This window comes from Chiloscyllium plagiosum, chromosome 15 (genome assembly GCF_004010195.1).
Source record: "Chiloscyllium plagiosum isolate BGI_BamShark_2017 chromosome 15, ASM401019v2, whole genome shotgun sequence".
Taxonomy (NCBI): Eukaryota; Metazoa; Chordata; class Chondrichthyes; order Orectolobiformes; family Hemiscylliidae; genus Chiloscyllium; species Chiloscyllium plagiosum.
Genome location: NC_057724.1, coordinates 27,075,167 through 27,100,583, shown reverse-complemented (window position 1 = coordinate 27,100,583; position 25,417 = coordinate 27,075,167). Strand labels below are relative to the sequence as shown.

Genomic DNA, 25,417 nt, shown 5'->3' with positions numbered 1-25,417 from the left:
CACCTTCATCCCCTCCCCCACTCACCCATTGTACTCAATGCTACTTTCTCCCCACCCCCACCCTCCTCTAGCTTATCTCTCCACGCTTCAGGCTCACTGCCTTTATTCCTGATGACGAGCTTTTGCCCGAAACGTCGATTTCGCTGCTCCTTGGATGCTGCCTGAATTGCTGTGCTCTTCCAGCACCACTAATCCAGAAACTAGCTGAGATTTTGCCAACTTGTAAGTCAAAGCGGGTATCTGGTGACTCCTTGTATCTCTAGACTTCCATCTTAGACATTGAGAACCAACATCTCAGAGCACGCTCCATGGGCAATGGCAAAACACACCCATGTCCACAGACGGTAGCATCCATCACATTCCAGTTTCTCAGCACCACCCTGGAACCTCTCTGATCCACTTCCAGTATGTTTCGACACTTAGATGCTGCACTTGGAGCACACCATTAAATATCATTGTAATGCTATTGCTAGGCATTTTGTATCCTGTACCAGCTCATGGACTGGATGGAATTATATACGAGAGCTACTCGCGTGCTTTCTTCACACTCATTTATTTAGCACCTAGCTGGATGCTCACAACATTCCAGCCTTGCTTTTTCCAGCACTTTGCCTCCTCAGTCAGTGCTAATAGATTCACTGTACATTTGGACACACGGACCGGAAGCTTGTCATGGTTGCCAGCAGTCATCAAGCATGGACAAAGGAGCTGAAAGTGACTGCCTTTGTCATCACGGCCAATTCCACCATCTGTAAGGCACAAGTTAGAAGTTTAATGGAATACTGCCCTGGATATGTGTACCTTCAACAACATTCAAGAAGCTTGACACCATCCATGACAAGACAGCTGTATGGAGGTTGAGTGGATAAGAGCAAGTGAGGAAAGATTTTGCATGCAATATTGAGAACAGTAGAGTGTTAGGAGGTGTATGTAGTAACAGAGTGTGAATATGAAGTAACAGAGACAAGATGGTGGCCCTTAACCTGGTGGAGCAGAGAAGGTAATCAATCTTCCTACACAGCTGGGTTCATTTAAATGGTTGTGACTGCACTGACCTCGGTGGCAACCACACAGCAGGTTGGTATAGTATGGGGGTATCATGGGCTGCTCTGATAGTCCTGTAGAAGGGGGGCATTTTTCTTCACCAGTCTGTCCACCAACTCCAGATTTCTGTCTGCAAGGTTGGCTACCTGTTTCACCTTACATGTCAGGGTCGTGCAGTTCCAGACTGACAGTGCTTGTTTGGATGCACAATGGTCTTTCAAAGTTGGTGCCAGTGCCAGGGATTACGGGATATCCTGGAAAATTCTAGCCAGTGGTGAGTACTTCTAGCTACGATGAAAGAGAGAATTAGACTAGCCTTGGAGGGAGGGGCACCACTGGGATATGGTAGGTGGTTAATGAGATGGCTTTGAGATGGTAGCACGGGAAGACTCACTGGACTTTGCACAGGGAAGCCTTCCATGAAGCTCAATGAAAATGACACTTTGCCAAAATATGGTAAGAGTTGGCCCTTTGTCTTTACTGCTCACCTATACCAAGTCTTTATATAATATGGGAACTTTGTCACTGTAACTCCTGTGCACCTGTACATTAGCTGGATATATGCTGAATGTGTACATTAGAGTGACAGTCTTGCTACACATGCACACATTCTCCAAAAACTGCAAGTTGGACACTGGGCATCAAAATGACTTTCCAGACTTGGGGAAATGCAGTAGCCTTGCAAAATTATTACAAGTGTCTTTATTGTCTTGCTAGTTGAGAGAGTTTGCTGTGCACATGTTGACTGTTACATTTCCTACTCGACGTCAATGACACACTTTAAAAGTATTTGAAAAGCGGCAATGTTTTCAGTTATCTTAATGTCCTGAAAAGTGTTCTGTAGAGCTAAGTCTTTCTCTTTAGAGGCTCCCTTAGACCCATTCCAAATTGGTAGACAAAGCAAAAAAGGAAATCTCAGCGCAGTTCCCAGGAAGCTGTAAATGGTGATGTCTTGTTTTCCTTTAGATCTGGTCCCTTATTGAGACCTTCGTGTGAAATATTCTCAAATTCATCAACTTACAAATAGCAGGGCAGGGAACTGCAATCCCAGGAAACAATGATTGATATTGGTTCCAGGCTGGATTAACTATTCTGCTGCTACACATTGCAGGGGATTCATCCTTTTACCTCCCATGTTGCATTATCTTTTCATGCTTTACTTGAACCTGATAACTACTAAGGGGGCAAAAATGTTTGATTGTTAGAAACCATCATGAAGTATGTGGCACCCGTGAAATTTATGCTGAATAACCATGGATTGTGGCTTGCTGCAGAATGGACCTTGACCCTCATCAATAGGGAACTGCCAAGCTGTGGATGCCAGTGAACCGTCCAGCATGTTCATAAAGGCCCAGGTAAATCCAGCCCACTCAGTTGTGTAGCTGGTCTGCAGGCATCTCCAGGAAGTACAAGGGCTTGGCCAGGTTAGAAGTAGCCAGAGGTACTGTTGTGAAGCCAAAACCAGCACTCGTGGTAAGGAGAAAACAAAAGTCACAACATTCAGTTTGTACCAAACTTGACACCGGCGTTCTGATGACAGATAATTCACCTTCTGCCAGTTTGACAAAAGAGGGCACTTTGCTCTGCGTAGAGTTTGAGTGAACAGCAGCAGTTTCTCCCTCGAGTATTTAAGAGGGATCACAATTATGTGCAATAAAAATTGGTTTCTTTTTTAAAATAAGCAGCATGTATGTTCCATTGCCACTGAATATTGGAGTGTCAATGTGGAATGATACAGTAAGCAGTGGATCAGATTTTGTGGTTAGAGTTCTTTTAGCAATTTGCTTATTGCACAGGGTGATGACAGTACATGGCAACCAAATTCCCAGTTCCAAGTCACTCATCGTCCAAGATGCAATGATTGCCATTCTTTCACTGTAGCTGGGTCAAATCTTGGAGCTGCTTTCCTCACAGTTCTGTGGATTTACCTACACGACATGAGCTGCAGCAATTTCAGAAAGCAGCTCACCCCAACTTCCCCAGAGCAATTAGGGATTGGCACTGACTGTTAACCCTGCCACTGGATGCAGTGAGCAAGTAACAAAAAAAACTGAGGCTAGGCATTTCTGTGCAAGACTAGAGGAGCAATCCATGGGTCAATTCCTCATGGTGTCATCCATGCACGTCCTTGCAAATCATGTGGTAGTGATCTGAGAGCAGGAGGTTTTCTTACTCTCATACAGATAATTATAATGAGTGAGGAAACAGCAACATTAAAAATAAGTGAGAGTAAAAGTGAAATGTTTTGCATCAAATAGCTTTGAAAGCCTGAAGTAAACAAGTGTGAATTATGTAATATTGTGATCTGACAGAGGGAATTTGTATCGAGTATATTCATGGTACTATGTACAGTATGTGCACACAGATGATACCAATTCAATGTAGTTTTCAGCCATCTAATTCTATCAGTTCAATTTGACTTGGAATGAACCAAATCAAGATGCAGCTCTTGATAAGGCTAGTTTGCACTTTGACTATAAAACAGGAGTCAGAAAATGTAACCATTAGAAAACTGTATTTCTCACTTACTGCAGAATAAAGCAGTACCTTGAACATTAGGAAAGTTTAATGGCAGCCTTGTGTCAACAAACCTGGTCACACTTTACAACTTTATAGCGGAAACTTATTTTCAAAAGGATTCATTAAAACTCCTCGTTAAAAGTAGTTGTTTTGCATCCTCCTGCTTTTGACGGTTTAAATAACCTTCATTAAATTGACTGCAAATTCCTAATCTGTTAAATTAATATTGAATGAACAAGCATGTTTCATTTTGTTGAAGACCTCAGATCTGAATTATTTTGAATTAAGATCTTTTGCACTGCTTGCAGCCTGTTTTTCCCATACACTTGAAAATGCACACTATTGATCTGTTTGGGAATTTATGATTTGGACTACGTTGCTGTAGAGGATTGAGCACAAATGAGACCTTCAGGCAATGAGAATAAAGTTATTAATCCCTGAACAAGTCAGTAATTTATTTACAACTATCTAGTAAAACAAATCTCACTTTCATCTTTTGTGATCGCAATGTTATCCTTCCCATCTGCTTAGCTGTACCAAGTTCCTGGAAACTTGGGAAATATTTCTCAGTTTCTTTTTAAGAAACTTGTTTCAAATCACTCTCTGGAAATGGCTGAGCAAACCAACGCTTTCTCTGCTGTGATCTAAACAATCAGTTCCAATTCCAACATCATTTTCTGACAACCACCTTGTGTGCTTTGGAAATCAATTTAAAACAGATTAAGTTTTCTTTTTAATTATTCCTTTTGGATACGTTTCTGCTTTGATTCTTGCAGTGGTAAAACATTTTTAAAACTCAAACCTTATCGTTTTTGCATGAATATATTAGCACAGATTTTAATTTCACTTGGGAAGCAATTTTTAATATCATGGGCGGCATGGTGGCACAGTGGTTAGCACTGCTGCCTCACAGCACCAGAGATCCGGGTTCAATTCCTGCCTCAGGCAACTGCCTGTGTGGAATTTGCACATTCTCCCCGTGTCTGCGTGGGTTTCCTTCGGGTGCTCCGGTTTCCTCCCACAATCCAAAAATGTGCAGGTTAGGTGAATTGGCCATGCTAAATTGCCCGTAGTGTTAGGTGAAGGGGTAAATGTAGGGACATGTAGGGTGGGTTGCGCTTCGGTAGGTCGGTGTGGACTTGTTGGGCTGAAGGTCCTGTTTCCAGGCTGTAAGTAATCTAATCTTATCATTTTAATCTGGTCGTTATTTGAGATCTTTACACAATTTCGATACTGTTACTCTTTACAGTGATCGTGGATCTCTGCTTTTCAAAGGTTGTCCAGCATAATTTGAATCCAAGTTGTGTTATATTTCTTGCTTTTGTTAGGAAATCAATAGCATTAAAAAGTCCCTGTAGTGCAATAAAGACATTTAATTTAACATGTTCCAGTAATAAAATCCCTTTGATTATGAATAATGTTGAATAAAGATTAGGCTCAAATTTGTTGCTCTGTGTTACTCCCCACCCCCCACCCCTGCAACTCCCCTGAAAATTGACATTAAAAGACTAACTAGAACAAGGCTTGGTCGATGTTCTGTAAAATGGTTTTATTTTTCATACTCCTGTAAAATGGATGTTACTAGTGTTTGTGAGACTTATTTTTGGCCATCACTCTTAAATGTGGCTTGTTTGAAAGTAACCAACAAAAAAATTAAAACCGCTTCTTTCTTTCTCCCTTGACAGTTCAAGGCCTGGAAGGCCCCCAAAACGTACCCTGAGTGTCACGTTGCCAGAAAATTCTCGCATTATGTCCCATGCAGTCCCAGGTCTCTTATCACCAGGAATCATCTCGCCAACAGGTAATGAAATCCATAAAATCATCAGCACAGACGTTGTAAGGCTTTTCAATTGAAATGAACTAATATTGATTGAATAGGCTTGTCCTTCAGGGGGTTTTATATTTTGCCAGAGGTTGGAATATTGGATTTTTTGAGTATTCATAAAAAACAATATAGCTTTGTTGTTACATTGTTTCAGATCCAATGTCACTTTTGCAATTCATTTGTTCAAGATATATTGCCTCTTTCTCCCAGATGCGATGAGATGCATTTGCTTCTATCATTTAAAAGTCAAGGAAAGTGCTGCTTCTAAATACTTACATTTTTGACTGCTTGGGATTTAGTTCTTTAGACCTTGATTTAATGAACATCTGTGTCTTCGTCCATTAAACTTATTTAGTAAACTTAGATTGCTTTCACATACAGTTCTCAGAAAGTACATCTTTTGTTTTAAAATGTTTTTAACATGAAATTGATCTTGTAGATTTTATGTATGTTATTTCATGATGCATCTATGATTTAACAGTCAACTTATAAAAGAGTGATTTGTAAAATAATATATTTTTTCTGAAAGAAAATCTTTAGCCAATTTGCTCCAGTTTTTCCCCTCGTCCTAATGTGTTGGCTTTCCCTTGAATAGAATTGCATAGGTTGAGGTCCTTTTTTGATATCTTAACAAGTGTCCAACATTCAAGTTTGAGAATGGAAGTGGTCTGTTCAATAACGTGTTAACGAATTTCAATCCATCATCAGCTGATGCCTACAAAGTGCACGTAAGAATCAGAAATAAGAGAGTTTAACCCAATTTCTCCCGTTAACCCAAAGCTCTGAGGGTAATTGGTTCAACTTTAAGCTGCCTTGATTGACATCAACTGGCTCAGAGTCAAAAAGTGTGATGCTGGAAAAGCACAGCCAGTCAGGAAGCATCCAAGGAGTAGGAGAGTCGACGTTTCAAGCATAAGCTCTTCATCAGGAATGTCCTAATGAAGAGCTTATACTTGAAACATCAATTCTCCTGCTCCTCAGATGCTGCCTGACCAGCTGTGCTTTTCCAGCACCACACTTTTTGACTTTGATCTCCAGCATCTGCAGTCCTCACTTTCTCCCCATCAACTGGCTCAGCCCAGACAGATCAAACCCATGTCATGCCGGTCTGTATGGGTCACTGAGTCAACTGTATAAACTCTCAAGTTACATCATTGAAGCACACATTATGTGCAATTCTATTGCATTCTTAGAAGCCAAAAGAATTGTGGGTGCTGTAAATCAGAAACAAAAACAGAAATTGCTGGAAAAGCTCAGCAGGTCTGGCAGCATCTGTGAATAAAAACCAGAGTTAACATTTCTGAGGAAGTGTCACTGGACCCAAAGCATTAACTTTGAATTCTCTTCACAGATGCTGTCAGTCCTGTTGAGCTTTTCCAGCAATTTCTGATTTTGCTTCACTGCACTTTCGGCTGGTCTCCGGCTTCTACTCTTGGTAAACCTGAAGCCGTCCCAAACTCGACCCATGTCCTTCCTGGTGCCAAATCCCATTCTCCCATCAGCGCTGTGCTCGCTGACCTATATTGGCAACCAGTTAAGACATGCCCTTATTTTAAAATTCTCATCATTTTTTTTCAAATCCTTTTATCTTGCCCTTTCTACCTCCTGTGATCTGTTATCTTTGCTCTAATTTTGAACTGTTTGAACTTCTTGATTTAAATCATTTTGTCACTAATAGGTATGTCTTCACTTGCCTAGTCCCTGAGCTCTGGGATTCCTCCTAAATCAGTTTGCCTCTATACAATCTTAAAACGTACCTCTTTGAGTAAGCTTTAGGGATCTGATTTGTTTTTTTGCTATTGATAAGGGAGGGAAGACCACGGGATCCTGAAGGTAAGTGCCTTTCCAATTAACTGATGGACCTACTTTATTTGCTTCAGTAGCCCTGCTGGCTACAGCCTTCACTGAAGGCCTGAAATCCACCTTGCCTTACAACCAACCAGGTGCCCAGTCTAGCTGGAATATTGGAATATTGAAAGGGTAAATAGGATCACTGTTAAATTCTTCCAGCATTTCAAACCAGAAAGCATCTCGTTCTCTTCCCATTTTGTTAAAGTTCAGTCCATTGTTATGCCATAACTCACTAGAGTTGGTGTACTTAGTACCAGAGGTCTAGGACAGTTTTCCAAATGTACTGTTTAATGGATTAATGATGACAAGAATCCTGAACTGACTCATTTTAAAGTTGGCCCATGGATGTGGTTTCTAACAGCCATGGCTCAATTGGCAACAGTTTCACCTCAGAATCAGAAAGTTCTCTGTTAAAGTACCCTTTCCACGACTTGACCTCAACCATCTAGTCCGGACGTTGGTACATTATGGCATTTGACCTGCATTCAGCTTCTTAATATCCCATTTGTGACTTGGAATTTTAAGCAGCCAGTTCTTTATTTTTATGAAGACATCTAGAAATAATAAGTCAACTGAATTTCAACTTAAATAACTGGATAATGCCATAGTTTTCTGATCCAAGGTAGTAAGTTTCGTAGTTTCAAATGAATTTCTTAACAAGAAATGGTATTGTGCTTGAAATAAAACTGTTGGGTTGTTTGTCTCTTATTTGGATGGGATATGTCCTTGGATTTAAGGATCAGATTTTATAGTTGTGCTATAAATATTTCTAGTACAGCTGAAAACAATAAATTATTCTGAATATGCATTTATAAGCTATTTTTATATCATGAAAATCTATGGCCTGGAAAATTATTTTTTGTCCGCAGCATTTTAAGCTAAATACTTTTTAAAGATGATTTTACTGATATCACACAATATTATGCAAAACACAAAGGCAAAAACAATTCTTTTCTTTTTAATAAGTAATTCTGTTTTTTTTTTAATTCTAAGAAGAAAGTTGATGTTTTGCTAATTTTTTTGTCTTTCAGCTCTGAACAATTTGTGTGTCAGGCAAATTTCTTCAAAATTAGTTTTCATATTAAAAAAAAAACATTTGATGCATGATCTAGGCTGACATTCCAGTGCAGTGCCGAGGGAGTGCTGCACTTTCAGGGATACTGACTTTTAGATGCCACACTAAACCAAGGCCCTGACTACTCTGTTAGCCTGATATAGAGGGTTTCACAGCAGCAGCACCATCTCCAGTTTTCTGGACAATATACATCCCTAAGTCAACATTACAAAATCAAATTATTTCTTGGATACAAATTGTTGCTGTGATTCCTGTCTTCCAACCTTAGCATTCATGCTTATAAAGGTCTTTGAAATGTCCGGTGATCATAAATGATCATCTTTCGTTAATTAATAAAAAGGATGTTTTAATTTCCTCTGTACATATAGTTAAATAACTAAATTACCATATAAGAATTCCAGTTGGTAAAAGCTTTCTTTTCCCTCAGTGGGGTGGAAACCAGGGCAACCTTAAGTTCTTGCACCTTCTGGAGCAGACACTCAGATGGTACTGGGATTCATTCAGTAATTGTTGTGCTGAGACCTCTTGCAAAGCCACTTTGCACAATCTAAATTAGTTTTTACCTGAGGTTGAAGCACTGTAGCAGCAATTTGCTTGGCAATAAGTGACACTATTAGGGCATTGACTGAGCTAGTGGACACTGTTCCATTTGAAGCTGTGCAGAGTTTTGTGAGTGTCTGCTTACTGAGTAACAGTGTCCAATAAGTCATTCTGCAGAGTTGAAAAAACAGAGGATTGTACTATTGTCCCTTCTGTCACTTTTCAAAACCATTGGGATTGCATGCTGAACTTGCATGTGATATTGAAGGAACAAATAATTCAGAATTAGTCATCCAATTTGAATTACAATGAAGGATTCTATGCCAGGGCACCTAATTTGGTTTTGACCATTCATTCTCTGATTTTATGATAATGGAATTGTACTTGACAGTTCTCCAAAATAAAGGAAAAAAGCTTCTATTGAAGGGATTGAAACTATTTTCATGTTAGGTTTGAGGATCAGGTTTTATTGTTGAGACGTTAATATTTATAACACAGCTGAAAACAATAAATTGCTTGTGTGTCCTGGAAGAAGTATCATACTTGATGTAGGAGTTGTTGAAAGCCTGTTTGGCAGGAGGTGCCAAGCATGAGATCCTTGAATTTGTCTATTCTGTGATGTTGCACAAATGTAAGGCCTGTGAGTGAAGTGCACTCCTTCTTCCATTTCCTTCCACTTCCAAAAGGACTAAAGTCTTCACAGAACCCCATTTCCTGTAAGAGAGTGAGGAATGATGGAAACCCGGGCAAACTACAAGTAAATGGCGAGTGAAAAGAGAAGCAAAAGCATATGAAAGCCAGCTTTCAAATGGCACTGACTGAAGAAGTTTGTGTTTGATATTCGCCATAATGCAAAGAAGTGTAACCAATCTCTGCCTCGTCATGCAGTTGTGATGATATGAACATACCAATTGTTCCCTACCACCATAGTGAATGTTAGTGTTGATATCAGCTGTTGACAGTCAGACTGTTTTAATAATTAAGATATGAATGTGGCTCTAGTTCCTCTCCAGTAACAATGAATAAGATGACATTTAAGCAAATAAAGGAAAAGTGAGGGATATTCTACACATGTCACTTCAAGTGATTTTCCAATCATCAACGGAGTCATAAAGAGTTATAAGAAGTTTCAGGGTGTCAGAGGGGAGTATAATAAGTGGTCACAATTCATGTTAATTTAGTTAGTTGATTTCAAAATATATTATTCTTGTAACCAATGTAGCCCCAAATGGCTATGAATTCACTTTAAAAGCAATATATATTCATCAATTAACTAAATGGGAATGGGTTAACATAATGCAATGTTCTACACGGTTATTAGATTAGATTACCTTTTTTTAGATAAGATTACCCACAGTGTGGAAACTGGCCCTTCGGCCCAACAAGTCCACACCGAACCTCCGAAGAGCAACCCATCCATTCCCCTACACCTAATATGATGGGCAATTTAGCATGGCCAATTCACCTAACCTGCACATTTTTGGACTGTGGGAGGAAACCGGAGTACCCGGAGGAAACTGTGCAAACTCCACACAGGCAGTTGCCTGAGGCGGGAATTGAACGCGGGTCTCTGGCGCTGTGAGGCAGCAGTGCTAACCACTGTGCCACCGTGTCGCACATATGACTTAAACTTAATTTAAAATATGCTTTTCTAAAATCCAAAATTTCCACCTTAAAGCTGCCTACATGAGAAAAAAAGGTGACTTATTCTGGACTGCTAAGGTAGCGGCTATCATTGTGATAAATCACACTTCCCACAGTGTCTGTGCCCCATCTGGTTTGCCCCAAAACAACTCAACAGGATTTGTCTTGTGTAGCTTTTACACATACAAAATGGAAATGTGTGTCTGAAAATCCTAATGCAAATTACAGAACAAACAAGACTGTGACTGACAGTGAGACTGTCAGAGGTTCACGAAAACTTTCACCAACCTTTTAAGCATTGAAAGAGTGTAGATGCTCTGCAGTTATTAGATATGACAAGGTCACCTTTAATTGTTAATGACAGGGCTGTGTCTAATCATGCACTTGTACGACATGAATCCAACCACAGAATGCACTGGACTGAACAAGCTTAGTTCTTTTTCTAAAATTAAAAACAATCATTTAAGAGTTTAGGAAAAAAATTAAGGAATTTGACCTGTATTAATTAGTGAGCTGAGTTTACATAATTCAATAATTGTCTGAAATTAGAATATCTGTTTAAACTCCATGAAGGTTCTACACTCTTTTGCTCAGAATGGATTATTTTACTCCCGAGTCATTGCCACATTTCTGATGTTTCAGCAGCCTATTACTTTGCATTTTATCAATCATAAATTGTCTGTTCTGGTTAACATGCTGACCAATGTATTACTGAGACTTCCAAACCCAGAACATCCCAAGTTCTGACTTCCATCTATGCTAAATTAGCTAAGTTCTGCTGAGCTTGGCTCATGTAATGGCTTAGGATAGAGGAAAGAATTAGTCAGGGCTTGTATGCCTGAATGCTGCCTGCTATTCCTGTGAGGTGACATGATTGGGCTCAGATGTGCCTAGCTGTTGAAGAATAGTTATTTCTGCTGGCCATGTTACCATATTCCAAATACAGGGAAATAATTTTCTGCTTAATGAAAGATATCATTGAATGTTCCACTGGAGCAAAAGACCAGTGGGCCCAATGATCGTCTTATGTTGCAAGTTAGACAAGCGGATTCTGATTCAGATCATAAAAAGTAAAATGATTTAAAATTATTCCAATTGACAAACGTTTCAGTTTTATGAAATAATGAGCAAAAATAATGTTATGTTGTGGCTGTTTATGCTGTTTGTATGATCATGCCCAATTCAAATGTTTCAATTGATATGTGTTTAATAGCTCCCATGGTCTGCATACAGAAACACTTACAGTAGTGATGGATATCATGTGACTGTGACAAGATAGCCAATAAATGAAAGGTACAGTTGCATTTCTCCAAACAAACTTCTTTATATTAATAGAAGCATTGTCATTTGCAGTTAGTTGCAAATTACTCTGTATCTGTAGTCTCGAGAGAAGTTATGACTCAGTACCTAAACAGTGCATTAACTGTCATCAGTTCTATTTTTGACAGTCTTTTCAAATGCATTGCATACATACTCATTAAATCATGTAGGTCTCCTAATGATACATATGTACCTTGTTGTTTGCAGTTCCTCTGGTATCGGTTCATTTTTGGGGTGATGTTGCTTCTCTAGGACTATAATTGCCACATACAGTGCTGTTCCTGATCCATTTCTGTTCTGGGGGGAAACAGTAGATTTCTGGAGCTGTTGCTCATTTGTTACTTATAGGAGAGTAGATCATCTTTTCCAGCTCTGCTGCCTTCTGTAAAAGCATAGCTTCTTCCCATGTCTTCAGTTGCTACAATATACCTGGCTATTCATCTCATGCAAATTCAAGGTGATGATTGTTTTACATAGGTCCCAGGTTGAGATGTAGGCTGAGGTTTGTTGAATGTTTGCACTCTGACTTTACAATGCTCAGCTCCTCTGGCAGTAATGTAGCAGTTTTATCAAAGCGAAATGTGGCTTTCTATTGTTTCACATCTTACACATGTTACTATATATGACTTCATTGTTTTTTCACCATTTCAAGAGTAGTTTGTGCATGATGTGACATTAATTTTTGGACTGGATATTTTCCATGCCTTCATTGAACGTATTTCTCCATTCTAGGATTGCCTTTCAAAAGACTATGCTGGAGTTGCTCAATTTTTTAATGATCCCTTTGATGAACTTCACATCCCCCTCAGTCTTTCCATTTGATTGGATGTAGTGCAGCAATGATGTATGGTGTTAAGTTTGAGTGGCTGAATTATTCAGTTATGCACTGAAGGCTATGGTCACTCATCATAACATTTGGAATGCAATAAGAACTGAAATGTGCTTTCAGGCATTCTCTGATCTCACCGGGCTCAACAAAAATTATTGACATGACCTAACCTCACTTCCAATATGGTGGTTGATAAGGAAAAGATGATAATTTCCTGTGAATGTGGAGGTACTCTAAGTTTCATCCATCATCTCTCTTGGTTGCCACGTGTGATAATCACTTTAGCTTTCTAAACATGGTATTCATTACAAGCATTGGTTTAAATTGTCCTTCATTTGATAGATTGACCATGAGACTACTTGTCTTGTCTTTCTCAGAGTGCTGTCAATTCCTTGATGGCTCACATGGATATGTTTCCCTATCTCTTTTCTCATCATCTTGGGGATAATGACTTTATTTCTGTTGTGCAAGGTCCATCTTAGACTATCAGTTTATCTCTGTATGCTCAATACATTCCTGAGGCCAACAGGTATGTCCTTGAAACTTTCAGGCCGTTCTTTCATTAACACTTACTACAGTACTTGGAGAATTGCATCATGTTGCATAGTTTCCTTGGTTTCATCAATATATTTAGCCTTCTGATTCAATGAATCTGTTTACAGTCATTGAGTCATAGAGATGTACAGCATGGAAACAGACCCTTCAGTCCAACTGTCCATTCTGACCAGATATCCCAACCAAATCGAGTCCCATTTGCCAGCACTTGGCCTATGTCCCTCCAAACCCTTCCTATTCATATACCCATCCAGATGCCTTTTAAATGTTGCAATTGTACTGACCTCCACCACTTCCTTTGGCAGCACATTCTATACACGCACCACCCTCTGCATAAAATAATTGCCCCTTTTATATCTTTCCCTCCTCACCCTAAACCTATGCCCTCTAGTTTTGGATTCCCCCACCCCAGGGAAAAGACTTTGTCTATTTATCCTATCCATGCCCCTCATGATTTTATAAACTACTATGAGGTCACCCCTCAGCCTTCAAAGTGCCAGGGAAAACAGTCCCAGTCTATTCAACCTCTATTCAAATCCTCCAACCCTGGCAACATCCTTGTAAATCTTTTCTGAACCCTTTCAAGTTTCACAACGTCCTTTTGATAGGAAGGAGACCAGAATTGCATGCAATATTCCAAAAGTGGCCAAACCAACATCCTGTACAGCTGCAAAATGACTTCCCAACTCCAATACTCAATGCTCTGTCCAATAAAGAAAAGCATACCAAATGCCTATCTACCTGTAACTCTACTTTCAAGGAGCTATGAACCTGCATTCCAAGGTCTTTTTGTTCAGTAACACTCCCTAGGACCTTACCATGAAGTGTATAAGTCCTGCTAAGATTTGCTTTCCCAAAATGCAGCACCTCACATTTATCTAAATTAAACTCCATCTGCCACTTCTCAGCCCATTGGCCCATCTGATCAAGATCCTGTTGTAATCTGAGATAATTGTCTTCGCTGTCCCCATGGTGAGCTTTGCATTTTGTTGAATCTGGGTGATTTCAATTCTGACTTGGTATCCTCAACCTCCATCGTTGGAAGTGCATCTCTCAACAGCATGTTGACAATGCACATCTGCCTCCCCTGCATGTGTGCAATGTCCAAATGATATCCCTGTAAATTAAATAACATGCTTTACAACAGGTAGAAGTGGTTTGGGGAAGATGCTTTGAAGAAGCTTTTGATTGGAAGGACTTCACTGTCACTTTGTCTCTCCCAAACATTTGCTTACAAGCAATTGCAATAGCAAGGCATTCTTTCGCTATCTGAGTGCATGTTCAATTTGCAGTAACACCCTGGATGCAAATGCCACTGGTTGCACAAGGATAAGTCCTGTCTCGCTAACAATATAGTGCTAGATGACATCTTCATTCATGTTGTAAAACGTTAGCACTGACATTGCTGACATTAGTTGTTTGATTCTAGTAAAGGCTGCTTTGTGTTCTTAGCATCCTTAGCAATGAGATTGCATAACAGTTCACAGTCTGATGACAAATTAGGAAAGTACTTTGCTAAGAAGATCATGAATCCAATAAATCATTGTGCTGTCTTTATATTTGTTGTCTGCTGCATCTCTGTTACAGCTCTCACATTGTTAAGAATTGGTGAAGTTTGTTTGTTGTCAGTACATAATCTTAGTACTTAAGGCATCTGCAATACTACCTCTTTCTTGTTCATTCTTGGATTCTTCTGTTGAGCTTCCTCTCGCAGCTGCATCAGATTCTGATTATGATGTGCTATGGTTTCTTCCATTCTCAACATCCACTGATGAGTAGATCATCCCCAATAGCTTCCATTCCTGGAAGAATACTGACTATCTCATGATGTCTGTGTTGATACTATTGTGAAGCAGTGGAAATGTCAAATGGCATTTGCAGAGACAAAAAAATTGCAGATGCTGCATTTGCAGTCATCTTTATCTCCTGGTTGGTATTGAGAGTATGGTTAGGAAACTATTGTTTTCATCCAGCTTCACCTGGTAGTAACCATCTTTCTGATTGAGGGCAGTAAAGTCCTTCACCCCCTGGCAAATTACAGCAAAATGTCTTCAATGGGGGGGGAGATATCTTTAAAGCTTCATTGAGATCATTTAGATCTACATTGGATATCTGTTTTCCCAGGTTTATTCACTGCTACCATGCTGCTAATTCAGTCTGTAAATGTTGTCATTTCCTTGATTGCAGCTTCCTTTTCCAGTTCTTCTGTCTTGTTTTCCAGGTTGAGGGCAGCTTTCCTCATCAGATGCTGCATTGGGCTCACACGGTCCTCCATTTCACAATAATATTCATCAGGCTGACATCCAAGGCTGGTAAAAACTTCTTGCAACCTTTCAGGAACAGTTTGGCAGTTAATGGTTTAGTGGTCTGTGAAAGGCTTCAAATCTCTCTTGGCTTCTTTCGGGTTAATAGTTCAAGCTTTAGACTTGCTTCAGCTGGGATGAGTGGATTTTGCTTAATGCTGAGTATCTGGAGCTCCAGATGTTCACACTTCCTATTACATTGGACTCTCAGGTTAATTTCTCCTCTTGACATAAGTATTGTTCCATCATATACCTTCAGCTTTACCTTTGAGGGCTTCATTATTGGGTCACAATCTTGAATGACTTTGCATGGCTTTGCAAAATTGATGATGCTGTAAGAGGCAGAGATGCCTATCTAACACTTCCTATTCGCTTGACTCTTTCCTTCTGCAGTCATCAATCTAATGATCACAAACAATTTATACCTTTTAACCTGATGGCTGCAAACTGTTGTATGGTGTAAAGCGATTCAGAATCACTAGCTGTTATGACTCCAGCTATTTGTAGACTTCTTCTAATTACAGTGCTACTTTACTGTGCTGAGCTTGCTTCCTTTGCTTCTGTGTTATACCCTCTGCAATATATACATCCTGTCCATTGGCCTTGATCTTTCTGTTGGCTTTTCTACAAAAATTTCTTTTCTTTAATCATTATATTCTCATTTAGCCTGGAATGTCTCTCAGCACAATGCAAACCTTTGTCTATTCACCATTAACTCACTCGAACTGATTATGACAACCTCAGCTTTTACACAGGTCACTACCTATCTTGAGTGGAAGATTTTCCTCATTGAACAGACATGCTGTCATGGCTGGGTCTCTTTAAGTCTAAAACAGTCCAATCTCTGAGGAATTATGATTTCAGTTGGCCAAACGTTCAGTACATTGCTAAGTGCAGTCATGTATGATCAATACTCATACTCTTTACTTGAGCTCTGATATTGGATAAATATCGCACATAAGTAACATTAGTTTGGGGTCAAAATGCAACTTCAAAGTCAGCAAAATCTTTTCCTTCTGGCTTTCCTGTACCTCAAAAGATCTATGCTGCAGTACAGCTTGAAGTGACTTTTCTCCAGCTCTGATAGCAGAATTGTAGCTCTAATGTCAGTGCTTTTTAGAAAAATATTCTGAAGCTGTTTTAGAGTTCTCCCACTGAGAATGGTAATATTCCAATTCTGTCTCTTGGCTCCTTTTAATTCCACAGTAATGTGAAAAATGAACAGCCACTTTAACTACCCAGTAATTCAAAGCTGCAGATTGTATTTTGTTGCTCTTTTTTTGCTGTTTCTTCCAGAAGCTGTCTGTCCTACAGCTCAGAAAATTCACATTTCAGCCGCACCACTTTGAAACCATGTTTCAAGTGATGTACGTTTAATCACACCTACAGACTGCATTCAAAGGCACTTACAGCAGAGTTAAAGTTGACATGACTACAGCAAACCAGCCACAGCATTAAAGATTCAATTACACCTTTCTGAACAGTACTTAATTCATTTCCTTCAAGAGATCTTCTCAATTTCAATGTGAACAATTATAAAATCAATGCAACAATGTTATCACAAATAGTCTGTAGTTTGGCCACACATGGTCCAAGAAACAGCTGAAATGCAAACACTGGCAAATGGTCTTTTGCAAAGATGTGTTAATCCAGTAATGGTTTAAAATCAAATTTGTACATAATTACACTTGGTTAGTTTTAACTTTGTCTTAACATTATATACAGTGAGAGAAATGATGTTACTGCAGCTTGCAAAGATCAAGGACAGAAACAGTTAAGATCTTGGTTCATAAAGTCCCTGTAGAATGGCAGGAAACATGTTGATGTGTTGTAATCTTTAACAGATACTCCGTACTCAACAGATTAGGATTGACTTGGCCTTTCCCAGCACTGAGCAGGTGACTTGATTACATATAAATCAAGCATAAAATGTCCTGTTCTGGGCGGTGAAGTGAATCAGTCAAATTATCGAGTGGCAAAACTAATTCTGTGCCTTGGGCCACAGAAGCTGCCAGTTCCTATAAGTCAGGCCTTCACTCAGTGTAAAATTGTTTTTATTTTATTCTGTTTCATTTAATATGGCTATTCAAGCTAATCCATGCAGTAAACCTGAGCCTGTAGATCTGTCAGAACTGTTCCAGTTACCAGTCTCACCACAGTAAGTAGCAAGTCCCTCAGAATTAGGCCATTAGTGCTACCAAGAACTACTTTACATGAAACAGTAATCACTAACTTACAGTCTATTATTAGATTAGCTTCATAGGGATTGCTTTCCTTTGCTGTGTGCTGATGCATAAACGACATGTTATTCCCATATAAATCTGATGGCAGAGCAGCTCTGACATGATGTTCCTATTCTTAGATTCTACTCACAGACTCTGTTTTGATTACTGCATAATTTTACACTAGCATCCTAAATGCTTACTGTACAACGTTTATATACAGCATCATTGCTGCATCAACATTTTCAATCTAAAATATTGTATTAATGTAAGTCCTACTGTTTGTGCATACAATCCCATAATCTTGTCAGTGGGAATTTAGCCTAGATGGGCTATTTTATGCTCATTTAGCTGAAACACACGCAGATTTTATTTTTCAAAACTTAGTGTCTATGTCCAGAGGCAATTTTATTTTCAGCTTCTTCACAAAAGATGTGCTAATGATGTTTATAAGTTCAAAACATGTGGGAAATATTCAAGAGGTTAAGGATAGAATACTATGAATCTGCAAAGATTGTTTCCTATCGCACATTAGTCACAAAATCACAAAAAAGCTGTTGTTGGGTCTTATAGTTTTGATTCATTCATACCAGCATAGGAGGAAGCTAAATCATTGTATACTAGTTAAACAGTTCAATGGATTCTGTTAAGTTAGGTTAGTTGAAATGGTTATTCTATGCCAGCAGTCACTTGTATTCATGTTGCACCTTTATTGTAATGAATGACATAGAGGCGAATCAAATGATGAATAGTTATACAAGAGTTAGGAGAGATGATTGAAAGCAGTCAAAGACAAAGGGCTGTACTTCTCCTCCGGGGCAGAAAAGGAGGTTTGGGCTGTTTCAGCGTGACAAACCCAAATCAGGGAACCAGCCACTCATCTGAATTTTCGAGGGAACTCCCCTTTTTATTGGCATAGACACATGGTTTTGCATTGAGTTAGGGTTGGTAGATGGGCTCCAGTTTGAAAGGAAAAGCACAGCAGGTCAGGCAGCATCCGAGGAGCAGGAAAATCAACTTTTCGGGCAAAAGCCCTTCATCAGGAATAGAGGCAGAGAGCCTCCAGGGTGGAGAGATCTCCATCCTCGGATGCTCTCTGACCTGCTGTGCTTTTCTAGCACCACTCTGGTTTCCAGCATCTGCAGTCCTCACTTTTGTCCAGCTTGAAAAGAGCAACAGAGTGTTTACCAATGTAAGGATGAGAATGTTTCAAAATGAACTTTTCCCTATCTCCAAATTGTAAAATTGTTTGTTAAAACAAATGGATTCAGCAGTATTCACTATTCAGGAATGGGAGGTCAGTCTGTGATTTCTTATGATTATGCACCCAGGCATTTGGGAGGGTTGCTGGGCTGCCTCGCACTCTGGCCTCTTCTGTTCTTGCACTGGGTGCTTGTCTATAGGCACTTAAACTGACTGGTCAACCTCTTTTAATTTGTCTCCACTAGGCTCCTACTGAGATTAACCAACTAAGAGATGGCCACCAATCCTGCCTCTGCAAAAATATCCCAGAGATAGGATGCAAAGTAGAAACTGGTGGAGCCATTTTCAGCTCCTGCCTGCCTCCAACTGGTGCCAAAAGTCCAACCCATGGGCTTTGAGAAGTAGCAATTGGGGGTGTTTGGGAACAGCATTTCACAGTAAGAGTTAGAGTTGAGGAAATTGTTACAAGTGTGACAGAGTAGGGAAGACAGAGGAAATAAGCCTGTCTTTTGCAAATTACCATTGGTTTCTCATTCTTTTACCTTAATTGGTCCAATAGCCTTGTCTTTCCATGATCTCATACCACCATATCTTTGCTGCCCTGTGCAGTTTCCATCTCAGCTTGAACTGCTTGGTCTTTTGACTCTGGTCACATTGGATGATGTAGATGGAAGCAGCAAGGCAGCAGAATTACAGATGGCTTTGAGATCAGATGGAGTTTCACATGGATGATTGTTTCAGCAGCAACACTTGTGAGATAGGGGCAGAGTCAGGCATCATAATGTAACAGGATATAATAGAGCTTAGTGGTAGAGCTTGTGCCATCAAGACACTGATAGTGCACATAACAGGTTCAGCTTTAGCAGCTAGCAACAGGAAAAGTAAAACTCAAGAAAAGATTATGGAATTTTAGATGAGACTAATATAGATTTTGCATTTCCAGTGTTAAGTTAGTGAATACATAATCATCTAAGCAATCTGATGACAGGTTGTTGCTGACCCAAGACTGATGGAAGAGCTGAAAATTCAGTATCATTAACATACATATGGAAGCTGATCTCATACCTACAGTTAATACCATTGAGCAGTAACATAAAAATGAATTGGATCAGCACCTTGGGCTATTTCCAAGTTAACTACAGGGATGAGAGAAGAATCTATTTCTAGAAGAAATGTTGGTTAAGTTAACGTCAGTAGCTGTGGAATCAAGAAAGGACATTGTCACAGAAGAAAGGTCGTGTCAGTGAAAATTACAGAGAAATTGCAGAGGAAAAAGAAAGATAACAGGTACCCCTTGCTGTTGCAGAGGAAAATATTGCAGATTATTATCAGGGGAGTTTCAAAGTTGTGATAAAAGGGAAATGGGATTGAAGGGATTCACCAGTGAGTGGTCAGAAAATGAATGAGATTGGGGAATGATGTTGCACTCGAGAACCTTGAGGAAAAGAAGCTGAGAGATGGGATACTTCAATTGCACAGAGGAGTTGAGAGTGATGATGATGACAGTTTTGAAGAGAAGGCAAATAAATCCTGTGCAAAGGGAATTATTAACAATGCCAGAAAGCATTGGAGCAAAGGACTGTAGCAGGCTGTCAGGGATTAGGTTGGGGGAGGTTTCACACGACATGAAGGGAATGGGGAGGAGATTTCAATGAGAGAGTCACCTTTGGAGGTTGACACATATTGAGGACTTTAAGGAGAGATCAGACAAAAGACATGATGTTCAAATGAGAAGATCATTCTCTGAACAGCAGTAGAGAGCTATATTGGTTGCTGGATATGGCAGAACTTGTAGCTTTAGTGCCCAATTTACAGTTGTCTGTTGTAATATTTCAGCTGTATTTTGTGGTATAGTCTCCAGAATAGTGACTATCAAACACATTAGATTATATAAGTAATGCTAACATTGCTGGTATAAGGGAGAGAAACCATTTGCTAGCAACACTTCTAGCTATTTTATGTAGAGTCAACTCCCGAAGGCAAGCAATCATGGACTGCTGCCTTAGTATGTACTCAGAATTTAATAATTAAATCTGAAGTCAGGAGTATTATCAAATTAACTGTCTCTTTTGATGGACAATTTGCTGAGGAAATCTACATTTAAAACAAAAGTACAATACTTTGTATTCTGGAAAGCTGATCTTAAAAAACAAAAAATGCTGGAAATACTCAGGAGGCTTGACTGCAAGTGTGAGGAGAGGAATTGAGTTATAGTTGAAACATTTAACTGTTTCTCTCTCTACAAATGCTGCCGGACTTGCTGATCATTTTAAATGTAGAACTTTGGAAATGTTTGCATCTCTGTATCTCCCATATTAAAGACCAATTTAAGCATTGAGCAGTTGATATAAAGTGGAGCTGGAAAGGCACAGCAGGTCAGGCAGCATTGGAGGAGCAGCAAAGTTGACATTCCAGGTTCAGAGCCCTTCATCAGGACTGGTGAGCACTGAGCAGTTTGTCCGTTAACCATTCTGATTTCAATTTGGGTTCAAGAATGAAGAGCAACAATAAGTATTGTGAACACAAAGACAGAGGTCCTTGAAGTTGGCCCTAGATTGAAAAAAACTTCAGGGACCTCTGTCTTTGTGTTCACAATACTTATTGTTGCTCTTCATTCTTGAACCCAAATTGAAATCAGAATGGTTAACGGACAAACTGCTCAGTGCTCAGCAGTCCTGATGAAGGGTTCTGAACCTGAAACGTCAACTTTGCTGAATACATTGATAATGGATGGAGCTAGATTTATTTAGCTCCTGCATAAACACAATTTAGTAACAATTGTGGGGCACTGCACTATTAAGTTTCTTGGCTTTAAAGAAAGACAGTATTGTGAGGTCAAATTTAGGTGGGGTCATCAAAGCCTTCACTGCAACCAACGTTGTGTCTTGTCATTTTTAGTATGAAAAGTGTCGTCTACTTATTCTTATCACTTAAGACTATTGTCCCTTTTATTATGATTCTAGTTCTCTCCAATGAATCTCCTTTTTGTTTTGATTAGATATAAAAGTCATTTCATCATTGTTGTGATTTAAAAAAAATAATATTGCTTCATGAACATGTACTTTTTCCTCAAATTGAAATTATGGCCAGCTGTTAGCACCTTTTTGATGGAAAGAATGATGAATTGAAATTGCCAATAACAGGGCTCGACTTGAGACATCAATTATTCTAACAGTCGTAATGAAAATTTATAGGCACATCCTTACATCAGAGATAGTATGGAAACGTCTGCTCTTGCTGAGGCTGAGATTGGAAGCTGAAGGGCACTTAATGAGATGAGATGGTGGCATATATTGATTCTGCCCTTGTCCCTTCTCTCTCAAAGTTAGGTTCTGGGTAGGGAAAAACATAGTTGACTTGATCCGCCTGCTGCCAATTGAGATCCTTAAGCATTTAAGGGCCTCAGGCCACCATTGCTGGCATTAACTTGGTGGCAGGCTAGCCTGTGAGGTGGTGTGTTTGGCAGCTGAAATGTGCAGGCAGTTTGCCAGCTCAGTTGGAGCTGAGGGCCTTGATCAAAGCCACTCATTGGAAGTCGAGAGTGTGGTGCTGGAAAAGCACAGCAGATCAAGCAGCCTCCGAGGAGCAGGAAGATCAACGTTTCAGGCAAAAGCCCTTCATCAGGAAAGGAGTCATTGGAAGTCAACACCAAAGTAGATGTGGAGCTGCTGAGATCCACCCTGCTGCCCTTGCTACCAAGCTGCCTGCCCCTTCTTCCTGTGACACATCTCCATCTCTCACACTCTCACTCTCACTCTCACTCTCTCACTCTCTCTCTCACTCTCTCTCTCACTCTCTCTCACTCACTCTCTCTCTCTCTCTCTCTCTCTCTCTCTCTCTCTCTCACACTCTCTCTCTCACACACACACACACATTTCTCCCTTGTGGCATAATTGAAGCATTAGAGTTGTCAGTGCCTGATTGGCCTCCAGCTATTGGGTAGGCAATATTCTTGTTCCTGGGGTCTTGACACCGGAGGTAGGCCTACCAGTGTCCTTGCAACTGCCTGATTAACTTGTGGTTCAGTAGACTTTCAAGTGAAGATACAACTTGGGTCTCTCATCAACTATCCTTTCAGGAATCAAGACCACAGATGCCTCATATAAATTCCATTCAAATATTTAACCTTTTATTTTGAGGTAAGAGTTCACTTAAGATTACACAGTGAGTGTTTGATCACTATTTCTCGGTATATCCTGACTTCACTATTCACTCTTGTTTTGTACAAGATTACAAAAACAAATCACACAAGATCATAAGTGAAGTGTCATTAGGGAATGCATATAGCAATTCTTCCCGTCCGTAAAATTATGAACTAATATATTCACATGAGGACCTGTGTGTTTTATAGTCTATCATGCATAAATAGATTCAAACATATCATTGTTACCTGCCAGTCTTAGTGCCATTTGTTTCCTAAGTGTAACACTTTGGTCCTTTTGTAACATTCGAACTGTGTTCCAATGTATCAGGGCTTAAGGACTCTGGACCAACTTTGCAATGATGTCATTGAGCTGCTCCTCTCTGGGAATAAATAGCACAGTGTGAGTGGAATTAAGAGAAAGGGAGAAAACCATGGAAAACTAGGCAGAAACCCCCTGAAGTTTACCTTTGGGAATGTTAGAAAAGAACATGCAAAGATACATGTGAAATTGAGGATTGGCCTTAGATAATACAATTCATGGAACAGTCTTTCTATAATGTAAGATGAGCTTCTGGGATATAGAGTCATAGAGTCACTTATTTCCATTTGCCAGCATTTGTCCCATATTCATCTGAATCTTTCATATTCACATACCCTGCCTTTTAAATCTCTGAATACAATAGCAATTAGTCACAACATATAATAAATAATACTATCAAGAAGCCCAACCCTGAAGATAGTTCTTAGCTTCGGCTTTTCATCAACCAGTCTGTCTTGAACCCAAATACATGAATGTGGACATCAAGTTATACAATTAGTATTCCCAACATAATTTTTAAAATATTTAGTGCAAAGCTGATTGCCATCGTTTAGTTAGAGAGAATGTCATTCTAAGACAAAAGTGACTTGGGCTGTGATGAGATTTGTGTCAGAATCGGACGAAAGGTGCAGCAAGGCTTATCCAGATGGCAAGAATATCTCACCACTTCTTTTATGTTTTTAATACATGCCGTGGTGAGTTTCTTTCTGGGCAGCGGAGAGTTGTCAATTAAGAGGGATTAGACCTTGTTAACAGTGCAACCCACCTCATTAATATTCAGCTTGCTATCTTACCAAACATGCTGAACAAGCTATTTTAAACAAGACATCTCAATGTGGAAATCTGAGCAGGTTCAGTTGGATCTCTGCCCCTGATTGGCCAGCAGCTCTCAGTGGTTGGCAGTTCTCCTCCTGGGGTCCCTGATCCCAGCGAATGGTCTGCTGCGGTCTCTCAAGTGCCTGAATGGGAAAAGCTAGAGTGGGACTCCACAAGATTTCATCTAGTGATTTTTCTTCTTCCTTTAGGAAAAGACAGGTGCACTTCCTTCCACAGAGAAATCTGAACTACCAACAAAATGGGAGATCTTTCACCCATAATTCTGTATCAAAGATCAGTGCAACAGCAGCACTTTGAACCAAGCGTGTACCATTGCAATCAATCAGATAAAAACACAAATACTATTCTATATGTCAAATGATGACTTACTACTTCCAGTGGATTGTTCACCACTGCAGCTGCAGTCAGAAACTGATCTTTCCACATTCCATTGCCATTCTGTCCGTATACATTTCCAATGTTGTTTTCCATTATTGTATGCTACTGTGTTGTACATTGCTGGCTTACAATCACTTGCTTAATATATAATATTACTTCTGCATCATAATGAGGAAAACAACACATTACTGCAAAAAACAATAAACTATGAAGCATGCGAAGTATCATGCAATCAAACGAATTCAATTCATTGGATTCCAAGCCATAGCTTCTTTTTCTATCTCAACATCAAAAAACACATTGTATTCGCCTATAAACACAACAATGAAATCATGAATCAGGCATTAATTTCTCTCTGTTGAGTGCTCAGAACTGGACTGTTTCATAATGGTTTAGTGAAATAGAAGCCATTCAGAGCAGCAGCTCAGTTTCAATTTCTTTTTTTCTGGTCTATAAGAGTGATAAATGGAGATTATGTGCAAAACTGAAACATTTAGCAACTTCACAGGAGGATTGGACTATGTGCTTAATAAAGTAGGCAGTAAAATTATTGTAAATGTAATCCATTACAAATAAAACAAGTTTTTTAGGATCGAAAAGATTAGGACTCCGTCATCGTTGGTCTTGGCCTGACTGCCACAAGCTTTTTGACTATACTTTGGGATGGTTATATCCCAATTTTTTGTTCTTCCGATGAGTTTGTTTAAATGGCCTTTATAATCCAAAGTTGAATGATAGTGTTTCTGTGGAGAGCAACTTTGCAAAAAGCAACTTACTGCTGTCCATTACCACTTAAATTTACTTGAAG

At 39.5% G+C, this 25,417-nt stretch overlaps 1 protein-coding gene across 4 annotated transcripts in view; it reads left to right on the top strand.

Annotated features, from left to right (window-relative positions):
* The window catches only part of dacha (dachshund a), a 391,212-nt gene that overhangs the window by 185,470 nt on the left and 180,325 nt on the right, over positions 1-25,417 (top strand). For all 4 annotated transcript variants that reach the window (XM_043704519.1, XM_043704520.1, XM_043704518.1 and 1 more), the window contains exon 2: positions 5,250-5,365. In XM_043704519.1, coding sequence (XP_043560454.1) covers positions 5,250-5,365 — 116 coding nt within the window. The remainder of the gene's footprint in view (positions 1-5,249; positions 5,366-25,417) is intronic.